The 13,699-nt window shown below is 46.7% G+C and overlaps 1 protein-coding gene across 1 annotated transcript in view; it reads left to right on the top strand.

The window, feature by feature from the left end:
* The window catches only part of PDLIM4 (PDZ and LIM domain 4), a 44,446-nt gene that overhangs the window by 15,423 nt on the left and 15,324 nt on the right, over positions 1-13,699 (top strand). Inside the window, exon 3 of the mRNA XM_058034702.1 lies at positions 6,214-6,298. Within this exon, the coding sequence (XP_057890685.1) occupies positions 6,214-6,298 (85 nt within the window). The remainder of the gene's footprint in view (positions 1-6,213; positions 6,299-13,699) is intronic.

Raw genomic sequence — 13,699 nt, forward strand, 5'->3', positions numbered from 1 at the left:
ATCTGGCATTCCCTCCTAGTGTGAGTAGATCCCTGCTCCAGGATCTGCCTCCTGGAACGTGGGGTGACCTGGTACTGCCCAGGGAGCCGTGTCCTGGGCCAATAATGAGGGGTTTTGTTGGTTTGTCTGCATGTCCAGCCACTGCTGTTTGTCACAGCTGTGGATCAACACCCTGGACCCTGCTCTGAGGCTGAGGTTCAACAAAGCTCTGCCTGTGGTGGTGTGGGTTAGTATCTTTTCCTTTGGGCTGAGGTTGCTCTTCAAACATCTTTTCTGTATGCTGCCTTCAACAAAATACAGTTTGCAAGCCAACACAAAAGATTTATTTTTAAATGTGTTTGTCTGAAATACATTTGCAATTAGAAGCCTGTTTGTTGCATGTCTTTAGTGAGGAGCTGTTTTGTCAAAGCAGGATTCCTCCAGCCAGGCATGAGGGAAGGGGAGGGCAGGGAGCTGTGCAGTTCTTCCATCCCCATGGTGCCCTCTGGACTGCTTTATTCCATGCCCTTTCTCCATCAACCCTTGACATTTTGTGTTACTGAGCCAGAGAACAAGATGGGTTTTGTTTTCAGTCTCTGGTCAGTAAATGCCCTTAGACATAGGAACTTCAGTAGGAAAACATAGGAACTTCAGTAGGAAAGTCAGAATGTGGGGAGAACAAGAAAGGGGAGTCACTGAGTGGCCTGACCAGACCAAGTGTCATGCATCAAATAAAGGCAGCCATAAAATGGGGTTGGAGCTGTGTTTTGCTGAAATCACTGCTTGAAAGTACCTTGGGTGTGGGATGGGAGACCTCATGGCATTGCTGTTCCTGCTGACACAGACTACCAGGAAACCCTTGGCAGCACTGTCCAGACCTGCCCATCTGTGCCAGAGGGCCAGGGCGAGCCCCACAGCTTTTTGTGAACCTTTTGTCATCTGCCAGGGAGGATGAAGGCTTGTGCTGCAGCTTTCCTGAAGAAACTGGCCCTGTGCCCACACTGGGAAAACTGCTGGCAAGGGGGTGTCACAGGTTTTTGAGCATGCTGGGCTCCATGGCTCTCCTGTGCCCCTGGAGCCCACAGTCAGTGTTGGTGTCTGTGAAGCTGCCCCTGCTCTCAGGCTGGACTAGCAGATATTTCCTTTTTTCAAAATCTTTGTCATTTGTCAAGGACAAATCTCTTGAGGGGGTTTTGCTTCCTTCTTCATACCCTCCATTTTCTGCCTCCTTTTCTTGGCCAGAGCCCTGACGTCCCTGAAGTCAGTGGGTGTTTTGTCCCTGGATCTTTTGGATCCTGCTTTTCCCCAACATGTTCAAGTCTGTCTTTGGGCAGTGAAAGGCAAAGCAGCACAGTGGCCTTACTGTTCTGAAACAAAGTGGTTGAAAATCCTCATTGGTTTACGAAAGGAGTTGATTTATGTAACTGATGCCTATGTGGGCACTGATGTAAGATGTGAGGAATTACTTGGTGTGGGCACTCCTGGAACAAGGGCTGGATGTTCAGGCTGTGGTTAATGGCTCCAGAATGGGAGGCTAGGAGTTCACATGGTGAGGCTGTGGGGAAGGCAGTGATGGTGCTGATAAAGATTCAGCAGGATGGTTCAGGCTGCTCTGGTGATAAATTAGGCAGCTGTTCCATCATCTTCTTCCCAGCTGTTGAATCTCAAGCCAAGGTAGCACGAGCTGTACTTTGCCTGCCTTAGTGCAGGAAGGGTCAGGCCAGTTACGTGGCAGCTGGTTGGAGAAAGATCCGGGGTGTTGAGCAGCACCATGAAGTATTACTCACAAACACCTGGTATAAAACTTGTTCTTTTTACTCACTGTGAAGTTGCTTCCAAGTTACACAACAAATTCCTTAAGAGGCAAGTTAGTGTGTTGTGCCAGGGGAGGTTTCAATTGGCTGTTAGGGAAAATTTCTTTGCTGAAAGGATTTTCAAGCCCAGGAACCTCATATCCCTGGAGTGATTTAAAAGACATGTGCATGTGGCACTTGGGGACATGGTTTCGTGGTGGGCTTGGCAATGCTCAGGTAGCAGTGGGGCTTGATGGTCTAAGAGGCTTTTTCAACTTTCACACTTTTATGATTTCCAGTCCAATTCCAGCCCTTTGGTTTGGTGACAGCCCTGGGGCTATTGTGCACAGGGCCAGGTGGGTGCTGGACAACTGGGAGCATCTGCTTGGCCCCAGGTGCAGCCAAGAACCCCAGGGTAGTTGAGATGAATTTATTTCCTGACTGTGGTGTCAAAGAATAAATCCTTAAAGATTCAGCTTTGATTCCTTCTATCGAAACTAAATCCTGGAAGCAGTTTGTTCCCCCTTGGTTTGGTGTGTATGCCACTGCTGAGTCTGCTTGGAGAATTGACTAAGATTATCTGTTCCTGCTCTGTGTAAAAAGAAGGAGTTTCTCTGACAGTTTCTGTGTAAGACAGCCCAGTAATGAATCTGCTGGACATGTAGCCCCAAAAGGACTTGGAACCTCACGTAGTTGATGTTCCTCCCATCTCCCCCAGTTGCTGGGGATTTTATTGGGGTCTGTTAGCTGTAAGCAGCACAGGCAAGCTGCTGGAAGATGGGAAGGATGACAATGTATGTTCTCAAGTTTCCAGTAAAAGTACAACTGAAAAAGTGAATCACAGCTTCCCCTCTGGAGCTCCTTGAAGACTATTAGAGAGGAAACCCGGCAGCTTTCCAGAGCAATACACAATGGTTTCAGCTGAGAGGAATGAAGGAGGAGAAATCCTGCAGCTCCTTCACAATGACTGAAGGAGTTGTGTCCTTTGGGGTGCTGAGCAGAGCTCAGCTCCTGTGCTGCTCAGCTGCCCTGCAGAGGATGGATCCAACACCCCACAGTTATTGGGGGAGGTTCACAAGCCTGGGAAGTTTGAGGCATCAGCTGTAGCTGCTTCTAGACTGAGTTCAGCTTCTGGAAGGCTGATGGCCATATCAGTGGTAACAATCAGCTGTGAGCACAGTGATGTGCCATAGTGGGAGGTGAAGAGCAGTCAGGAGGTGGGCAGGACCCTGGAGCCACCCCCAAAGAAAGGGGATGAAAATAGCAATGTGATTATTCTGGTGTTTTGTGGCTGCATGGTGACAGCAGTGACCTGGATCCAGGTTGGCACTTCCCCAGGTGATAAATGTTAGTTTTTAGGGGATGGAGAAATGAGAAATTTGGTAAGACACAGGAATTCTTGCAACTTAAAAGCAGCTTGACAAACTTGAGAGTGAGGCTTGCAGATCACTACCAGGTGAAAAAACATTCTAGTAAAATATGTGAGCATATGCAAGTAATCTTTTGAGAATGACTGAGACTCTTAGAAAGCAAATGGTGGGATAAAAGGTGTCTGCAACTTTGGTTTTTTTTTAGTGATGTCCTGTTTATGGGTCCATTTCCTACCAAGCCCTGTGTGGAAGGCCTTGCACGAACCTAGGTCAAGTTATTTTTCTTGGGATTGTCCTGGATGCCATTAAGAGAGCAGAGTGGTGTAAGTGCAGGGTAATGATTTCCACATAACTGCCTTTAATCCCTTATAGCACATCTGAGAACACTTTTCCTGTCCTTGAACTGTAAATTAAACAACTTGGAACATTTGAGTGATGCCTGATCTGTTGCCTGTGACGTATGAGAAATGTGTTGGGATTTTGCTGTTGCCTAAACACAAAGCTCTGACTGTTGGTAGGGTGAACCTGCTCCTGGGGTGGGGATCTCTGCTGGCCCCCAAGTCCCCACTGCTCTGGGGCTTGTTCTGGGGGTACAGGGGACCCCCCTACTGCTGGTCCTGTGAGCATGGAATGGATGTTCCTGGCAGCTGGGGTTGGGGTGTGAGCTCCAAGCATCAGCCCCTCCTGCAGTAGCTGTCTGTAGCGTTGTTCTCTCAGGCAGAGTAATCTCTTAATTATTTGGATTATTTCAGATTACTTGGTATTTTGCTGTTCCCAGGGAAAAGAGGGAGGTCTCTCTGTGTAAGCATAAATGCTCATTAAATTTCCAACTTGACTTTCTTTTTGGTGAGGCTGGTGGTTCTCCCATTCGCCTTAGCTTTGCCTTTCAAAGTGCCAGGTGGAGCCCAGATTGTGCTGTATCAGCTTGTTTCAGTGTAGCTCAGGTGGAAGCTGGGGCTGATGTGAGCCTGGCTTTGTTCACACTGTTGCTGGAAGCTGTCAGAGCTGGTCTCAGTTATACCAAGAACTTGTCACTCTGCAGAACTGATAGTGAAACCTTGAGTTTAATCATTAAAGCATTAACCATGAATGGGCTTCTCCATGTAAACCGAAGTCTGTCATGTCTGTCAGTAAGTGTAAACATACCCATCATGCCTTTTGGAAAGCACAGGTTTATTTGTTTTCTGCTCAGACAGTGTGATCTCTGTCAGGGATATGGGGAGCTGGGTGTACTGGCAGTGCTGGTGACCAAATGCCATAACTCCACACAGAATGAATTTACTGCTATTGCTCTTATCTTCTGCAATCAGAATCACTTGCTGAAGCTGTGTTCTTATTTACTGGCAGGTTGAAGTCTTTGGGGATGCTTTAAGCTGTGCTTGGCATGTGGGCTCCAGAGCTGAGAGGGGGAAGTCGTCATGGACCCTCCTCAGGGCACCGTGAGCTCCCCTCAGGCTTGCTCAGTGCAGGGGAAAGCACAGAAATAATAATGGTGATCCCTGCCAATGCAATTAGGCATCTCCATTGTTCTGGGCCTCCAAATTTGATTTTCAATGTGGAAGCAATGTACACAGCACCAGATCATGGCAAACAGCAAGTGGGGATTGCTGGGAATGCTGATGTTCCTGGGAGAAACAGTTTCCTTTGTCCCAGTTGGACAGACTAATTTATAAGTGAATTGTCCCAGCCTAAAATCAAATAATAACACTAAAGATAAATTACCAGAACAAGATACCTAGCCATGAGAGTAATCACTCCCTGTTGAAAAAGCTGTAATAGCAGTAGTGAGGAAAAAAAGCTGAAATCCTCAGGGGCTGGATCCAAAGTGTGTTCAAGTCAGTGGGAGTCCCTGCATTTGGTAGGTTTTGGGTAGATTTGTAAAGGCAGCTTTGTATGTTGACCTGTGTAGCTGCAAAATACCAAAGGTAAAAATCTCCTCGAGAATTCCTGGGTTAAAATCATGCTCCTTATTTTTCAAACTTGGACTCTGCAGATAATTTAACTGAAAGCAAACATGGTATGTGGCAGGGGTGAGAGTCCACAAAGGATGCTTGGATGCATCTGTGCCCATGGAACAACAGCTATTTTTGTGAAGTGGTGCATGTACAGAGTGTGATGGTAAATAGAACAGTTTCCATGTTGAAAGCTTTATCTTGAACTTACTCAAGTTTCCATCTTCCAGCTTAACCTTCTTGCATCCTGAGAAGTCTGGATGTACCTGCTGGACCTTGCCCAGGCCCCTGGGACTCCCTCATACCCTCAGTGCTGGAGATCACATTCCAGCTGTGTCCCCAGATGCCTTTGTGGGGAAAAAATGATCAGGCACATGGAAAATCTTTGGACAGTGACAGTATTCTGCTCTGCCTTGGCAGGACTGAAGATGCATTTGGGAATGGAAACTGTATTTTTAGGGCTTTTTCTGTCTGGCAACTGTTGAAAGGGTCAGGATGATTCATACAGGGTGGTGAAAGCCTTCTCCCTGAAAGGTGTTTATGGAATTCCTGATGTGGTCTAGTACACAGGCCTGCCAGGGGTTGCATGTATATATGTGTATATATATATATATATCTATACACATGTGTAATCAGAATATTTTCTGGATTCAGGGCCAGAATAAAGGGACAAAGCCAGGAATGTGCAAAACAGGAGCCACCAAGAGCCTGTGTTCTGATTTCTTCAACCAAAATAAGTTTGTCTCTTTAACCTCAAACTAAGACAGAACCTTGTAGTTCAAGGATGGTTTTGAGCTTTAATAGAATGAAACTCATCTTCTCTATTTATCATTGTAATGTTTCTGAGGATAATTTTGCACAATTGCAAATATAATATAAACCTGCCAAGGAATTAATAGATGATTATATATATATATATATATATATATTTGGCTTTTTCTTTTATTGGCTCATTGTTTTGTTTTTTTTTTAATTTGTTTAATTGCTTTTTTGTTTTGTTTAAGGAGCCTGTTTCTTTCTTTGGGATTTTCATGGGTTTTGTTTGTTTGAGGGGGAGCACTTTGATTTGGGCTTTCTCAAAAGCAATTCAAGTAGAGTTTACCTTATTTCCCACTGCAGATCTGAAGGGAAGACCTGGTCCCCCCCTGTCCTGGAAGATGGCAAGGCTCAAGCATACCGGATCAACATCGAGCCAGACCCACAGGTATGGCAGCTGCAGCCCTGCCCCACTCTGCTGCTCTCCCAGCTTGCTTTGGGGGAGAGGACATCCATGTCTAGAGGCTGGAAAGCCCTGTGCTCTGCCTGTGCTCCTTCCAGAAGTGAAGGAGTTTCCATGTGTGATGTTGAAGTTCTCTACAGGTCTGTCTGTGCTTTTCTTGGGCTGGTTCCATGGTGAGCCAGATCCTGAGCAGATCTGGCACAATCCCATCTGTGTCATTGCCTTCCAGCCAGGCCAGGCTTTGCTGGATCAGCCTGCTGGGGACACAGGATGGCTGGGCAGCACGTGGAGGGTGGCATCCAGCACTGACCCTGTGAGGCTGTGACCAAGCTCAGAGTCAGTGTTGTTTTGGATGGAGCTCTTGGGAGTCCTCTGACTGTCCAGTGCCTGCCCTTCCCAGGGTACAGCATGTCCAGGGTCTGTCTGCATCTGCCTCAGCTGGTGTGCCTCTACCTTGGCTGCTTCCAACATCTGCTGCGCCCTCCCAATCCCGTGACAGTGATTCACCTCCCATGATGGTGGCTTTGTTTTTTTTTTTTTGTTTTTTTTGTTTTTTTTTTTTTTTTGGAATGTTCTCATCTTTTGTGTTGTTTTGGGTTTTTTCTCTCACTCCTTCTCTCTGTTTTGCAGCTTCTCTCTTTCCTCTGTCCTCAGCTCTGTTCTCTGGAGCCTTCTACCTGTATCCTGCCCTGCCTTACTACCCTGTCTCCTGCAGCAGCCAAGTGGTGGATGGAGCTGAGCAGGTCTTCCCATCTTTTCTGCCCATTTCTGATGGCTTGTTAGCAAGGTCAGAGGTGACTCTCATTCTTCTCCTTTGGCTTCTTGATAGAAAGAGGAATGGGGTTTCTCTTCTCCCTCTCTTCTTATAAGGTACCAGATTGTCAATTTTTGCACGTGCTGGTCCATGTTGTGGAGATATCTGGGGAACAAGGAGGAGACCAGGAGGATAGATGGGCAGAGGGCAGCTCCTGCTGTCTGGTTCCCCTTGAATGTGTGCTGGGCTGGTGCACATGCTGCCAGCCTTCCCAGGGCACTGAGGTCATGGATGGCAGGGCAGGAGCCCACTGAGGCTTCTCACTGCTGTAGGTTGGCCACCCCTCCCAGGGCAGGGCAGAGGCCCTGCAGCCTTCAGAACATCAGAGTCTGTCAGTTCAGGATGACAGAATCCCTTGTGCTTGCCCCCAAAGCATGTGAGCTCCCTTTGGCTGATGCTGAGTGTTCAAATACTGCTCAGATGGCTGTCTCCTCCACAGAGGTGGTTTATGTCATATGCTTTTCCATGCTTTTTCTCCAGCCCTTATAAAATGCCTGTGTGCAGGGTCTGCTGGTTTAGCTCAGCTTTCCAGAGAGGCTTTTAGAGTGTCCTGATAAGGGCTCCAGGGTGCCCCCTCAGCCCTCCCTTGGCTCACTTCAGAAGAGCTACAAGGGTGGAAGAGAGGGAATGATGCTATAAGGAGCGAAGTCTCCTTCAGTGAGGAATGGGGAGAAAGTCCTGGCAGCAGAGAGCTCACTGAGTGATCAGGATGAGGGTGAGATCCCCCAAACCCCATAAGAAATGGACCAGAGTGTGAGGCTATTGGGTCTGTTGGCCATTCCAGCGATGAAGAGTTTGTAGATATTCTGCATTTCTGCCCAGGACAGCGGCACAGCACACCAGCAGCAATGGCAGAGCTGCCTGGTACCACACACCAGCAGCACACGGGGCTGTTTGTCTTTCCTTCCCTGACTCACAGCACTGGCTGATGTGTGAGCTTGGGCCCTGCATTCTGGCCATGTTTGCTTCATTTATCAATTACAGCCATCTTTTCTGACAGATACTTTTTCTTACTAGGCTCTTTACCTATGAATAATATTAAATGAGGAACAAATGTGCAGCAGTTCCACTGCCAGATACAACTTCCTGAGGTTTAATGCAGATTGGATTTGAATCTGACTATTAATATATGTTACATATGGATCTTTTTAAAAATTAGACACTTTTATAGAATATAATGAAGGGGATAGGGATGGACTATTCTGAATCCAGACCTACACTGAATATATATAAATCTGGGGAGTAGGTGTGCAAGGCAGATGTGTTTGTGGTAGGGCACTGAGAGAGGTGTGTGAACAAGGGTACACAACTACAGGCAGCAGATTCCTGCTCTTGCTCTTTTTTTTTTTTTTTTTTGCCTATATCCATGTGTTGTCTTCCTTAGTGGCTTTTTGGGTTTCCCAGAGAGGAGGTGAAGGTGGTTCCCTGCACACCTCCACGTTGCTGTGCTTGCAGCCAAGGTGTGTTGGTTGACTCTTCCCCCCAAACTGCCTCCAGTGTGGTTCATGCTGGCAGCCTGGAGCACATGCCAGCAGCTGTGCACATCTTATCAGTGTTATCACTGATGTCCTCTGACCTGTGTGAGGCTGAGGGTCACCATCAGCCCCCAAAGAGAGCCAATCTTTGCTGCAGGTGCCAATCCCCTGGGAGCAGAGCTCACAGGCAGGGCTGGGGTCCCTGTGGAGCAGTGCCAGGTGACCCAGGGCTGTCCTGTGCTGTGTTCATTCAGCCCCTCTGGCAAAGGCACGTACGAGATTGTGAGAAGGAAAAATCTCATTGTAAAGTAATAACTTGGCTCAGTATGTGCAACCTTTAGGTGCACTTCCTTGCATCTGGAAAAAAGCAATATGCTTTGAAACACAGGGAAAAATTTATACTGGAATTCTGCCCTCAAATCACAAAAAGAGTTTGGGGGTTTGTCCCTGAAAAAGGTTTTGAGATTTTTACCCCAAGTGGCCTTTGCAGTAATAGGGAGCACATATCCTTTCTTCTTCCAGGTTTTGCTCTGTATGCTTTTTCATCATACTGGACAAAGATCTGTTGAAAATCTTGACTTATGACTACAGTAACTCTTGACTGAAACATGTGAGCATAAGCAGAATGCCTCAGTCTGAATGATTTGTAGGAAAATCTGTATTTCTGTTATTACAATTTAGGTTTTTAGGTGTAATCTTTGTCTTGAAGGCAGTGAAATTTGTAGTTACCTTCTGTGCAAGAGAACTTGGAAGGTGTGGAGTAGCTGGTGAGTTTTCCTCTCCCCTTTTTCTAAATCTGTTGTGGTTTCTCAGTTGAGCTTTCTGGTAAACCCCTACTCAGAGTCCAAGAATGTGATCAATCCTCCTTATTAAAACTTTGGTTATTGCCATGACTGTGGGAAATAGCTGCCCTCAAACTGTAGAAGCAGGAACTGGAGAGCTGCTTTTTCACAATTAGCAGGAACAGCACTGAACAAGATGAGTGAGTCACTTTGGGGAAATATTATTTTTAAAAGCAGACTTTGGTTATCAGTTGGTTTTGCTAGATGAGTCTGTCCTTAGCAGGAAGGACCTACAGAGGAGGCCACAAATGCAGTGATGCTCAGACTTGCAACCTAAAGAAGGGCTTGCCTGTCTGTTGGACCCAGAGATGGGTGGAGGTGGGACCTACAGGGATGCTGGGCACAGCTCAGAGCTTTCCATTTTCAAGATTTCCATCACTCAGACATGACATCACTGCTGACACGTTGGGATCCCCAGTCTCACTTGGCCTGGTGTTGGTGTCCCTGTGGGCACTGGTCCCAGCCACTCCTCCCCAGCAGACAGGGGGAGTGGTGGCACCCATCCATCAGTTTCTGGAGATCCCATTGTTATTGGCTTCCTGTAGCATGGGCTTGCTAGTCAAAATATTGCCATGCAGTGCTAATAAAAAGAGAGGATGTTTATTTTGTTGTACATTCCCAAACTCCAGAATTGGCAGCTCTTTGGCCCAGGGGGGCTGGAAATGTGGGCTCTGGGCTTTGGGGACTCTGTCAGTGCTAATTGACAATAGATCAAGTGTGTGGGTGGGAGAATAATTGCAGCAGAAATTAAATTGGCAGCACGTAGCCAGAGCTGGAATAGGATGCAAGTCCTCCCAAACCTGGATGCTTGGCTGAAATCACTCCATGGGATGAAAGGCTGGGTTTCCTCTGGCAGTGCAGACAGCAGAGGCACTTCCCACAGTTATCCAGGGGAGCAGCCTCCTGGTGCTACTGAGCTAGCAGAGCAGCCCCATGTCATTCTCAGGGGATAGATGAGGGAGGTGCAGCAGCACTCTTGCTCCTCTCTTGTGCTCTGTCCTGAGCTTTCCCATCCTGACCCCCTGACAGGGAGGGTGAGCTCTGGGCAGTGAAGAAGAGCCACAGCCCCAGGGGAGCTGCACAGGAACAATGAGGAGGCTGTTTCTGCTCATCATTTACCAGTTATTTTTCCTATGTGTTACTCTGTTCTTGACACCAAGGTCTCAGTCCACAGAAATTTGTTGTTAGTTTGCTCTGACTAAAATCAGGTGCAAGGTGTGTGGCTTGCTGTGTGAAAATGCCAGCCAGAATGGGATGAAGAGGAATTGGGATAAATTTTTGCATCTATTGTAACTGTTTGAGCTGCCTAATCCAGGCAGTGCTGGGTGTGAGCTAGGCCAGTGGAAATGTGAACACACCTTTGTTTGCTCTTGTCAGAGGGGCTCAGGTGTGTGTGGTTGCAAGGCTGAGGACCTGCCACCTCTCATTGCACATGGCATCCACGCAGCATGGGCTCTGCAGCATCATTCCTGGGAGCTTTTCATACTTGCCCTGACTTCACAAATAGTATCACTGCTGATCCTGCTTGCTCCTAACTACATAAATGAAATCACATGTGGGCTTCAGGGCAGTCTGAGCCTCTGGTGCCCCAGCTCTGGGCACCCAGGGACAGCAGTGGTGTCTCATGGTAGAGCAGGGAGGGTAGTTGGCTGCTATCCTGTACCTTAGAACTGATTTTAACACCTTTAAAATGTATTAAATATGCTCATATTTACTTTTTTCTAGATTATATATAATTTATTTTTTTACTAGATGTGAATGTCTCCTTATTTAATTAACTGAGTAATAGATTTAAGTTAACTTTAATTAGATGGAGTGTTGTTTTAAGTTTTCTGTGGGTTGCTGCCAAGCAGGAAACTTCTATGTACTTCTTTGCAAAAGCCTGGCATGAGCCATGCTGAGTTCTGTGAGCTGGGGGTTAAAGCCTCCTGGCTGGAGAGATGGAATTTCCTTTCTCAGGCAGACTGACCATCCTTCCTCCCCTGCTCTTGGGGCAGGATGGGCCATGCTTGCTTCTGGGAAAGCTCCTGCTGTGACCCCCAGTCCCAGCCAGCAGGGACACCAACCAGCACTCTCCTGAGGAAGGAGGGAAAATGTCTGCTTTGGGGAAAACAAAGGATGAGCTCATGCCCTGGCACAAACCCGGCTCCCTTCCATGGGAACTTGCAGCTCGTTGTTTGAGGACTGATTCAATAGCAGAAACATGCTGAATGCTGACAGCCACTGTGGGTGCATCAGCTCTGGGTGCTCAGGCAGCATTTCACACCCAGATATTGGGGTTTTACACTACAAAAAACACTAATCTAATTTACTGGGTGAAAAGGTTACACACACATAGCATGTGCACTTGTGTTTTCTTTTGGCTGTTTTATAATATTGCATCATTTGAAAGCAAAGGAGTTTTCTGAGTACCATTGTAACATCTTGAAGCTGTAACCTTTTATGTGAAATTCTCTGTGTGTGTCATAGGTAAATTAGCATCTTTAAGTGAGTTTTGATAGTCCTGATATATGAAAGAGGCAAAAACAATATTAGGATAAAGGAGGGAAAAAATGGGAATGGAAACTTCAAAATAGTGTTTTCTTCTGTCCAGGTAACTTGAATAATTTGTTCTCATCGAAGGTACATAGGAATTATCCTGAAATGATAACAGTGAGGGTTGGTTTGGGACAAAACAAAATGCTGTTGGATTAAGTGCTAACACAGACATATACTGTGTTATTTACTTGATAACATCAGTTTCAGTGATGACTGCATTAACACAGCTAAGGAAACTGCTGTTGTGTACTCAGAAGTGCCAGGTGTTTGGAAGCACAGGTGTAGCTCAGTGGTTCTGTTCTTGTCCATCAGGAAAAACAGCTTATCCCCTTTCACTTTTCATTCTGTCTCACTAAAGAGGAATTAACTGCTCTTGGAGGCCACTTGAGTGGAGAGAGCCATCCCCAGTGGCACAAAGAGGGATGCTCACTGTGGTCCCTCAGGGTGATCAGGCTGAAGCAGCTGCTTCCATCCCCTAAAGCAGCTCATGCCACAGAGGGCTGGGAAAGGCTGAGACATGTTTTTGAATCTACCTGAATTTATATTTTATATTAATGAGGAAAAACAAAAGGGTGGGACAATCCAAAATGAAACAATATATCATCCTGTTGCTTTTGCTGTGTTTTCTGGTGTACCTTATCCTGGCTTTTACAGAAGGAAGTGTTCAGATAAGCCATGCTGGTGAAGTAGGCACCTTTTGGTTTTAAGCATGTAATATTTTTGTAGCCTGAAGCTTAGCTTGTTGCCAGTGAAATTTTTAGTTTCAATTAGCTGCTGATAATGATTATGGAAAGAAAATCATAGCGTGTGATATGGTAACACCTGAAAATGCAACAATTCCCCAACTCAGAGAGAGGAGAGTGACAGTAAGCTGGAAAACATATCAGGGCATAGTCCGTCAGTGTTAAGCTCACCAGGTTTGTCCTGTAAGGCAAACACCAGATTGTGAGTAAAGTGATTCAATGGAAACACAGACTGAAATGGGAGCAGCAGCATCTTCCCTGGGAGAAAGGAGGCAGACAGGAGGGCGGTGGACACTTGCTGTGATGGTTCCAGGGTTTTTTTCCATCTGTAGTGGATATTATTTTCTGTCAGTGGGGAAGTTAATCTGGGCATCAGTCCAACACCTGCACTGAGCAATGCCCTCCTGTTCCTGAGCTTGGAAGGTGACCCTGAGCACCTGGATCTAGGACAGTCCTCTCTAGGGTTTAGGCTGTTGTTCAGCCTAGCTCTAGTGAGGTGGTCACCTGGCAGGAGCTTGCTGCTGCTGGGCAAAGGAGGAAATTTCAAGGCTCTTCTACCAAGACATTCATACAGAGTTCTCCTCTGTCTGCTGGGTAAATGCCCCTCACACACTTGATGTTAGAAATGTGCTCTCTGCACTGTGCGGGCAAAATAAATGCAAACACATTTTAATCTTGGCAGTCTTAGGTAACTTTTTTCCATTGCTGAGGATTTTTAAGAGACTGCTGGGGAGCCAGGTAGGTTAAAGCCCTGGCATTACAGCTCGAGTCTCTCCTGAGCTCTTTAATTTGCACGAGGGTGCAGCTTCTCCCTGGAGCTGTGGGAGGAAACATCAATAGGAGCCTTGCTGATGGCCATCCATCCACATGGCTGCTCCAAGGTGGAGAAATGTTACTGCTCTGTGTGTGAGAGATTTGTCCCTGGGTTAAATGTGGGCTATGCCTTGTGCTATGCAGAATCACAGAATGGTTTG

This window comes from Melospiza georgiana, chromosome 15 (assembly GCF_028018845.1).
Source record: "Melospiza georgiana isolate bMelGeo1 chromosome 15, bMelGeo1.pri, whole genome shotgun sequence".
Lineage (NCBI taxonomy): Eukaryota > Metazoa > Chordata > Aves > Passeriformes > Passerellidae > Melospiza > Melospiza georgiana.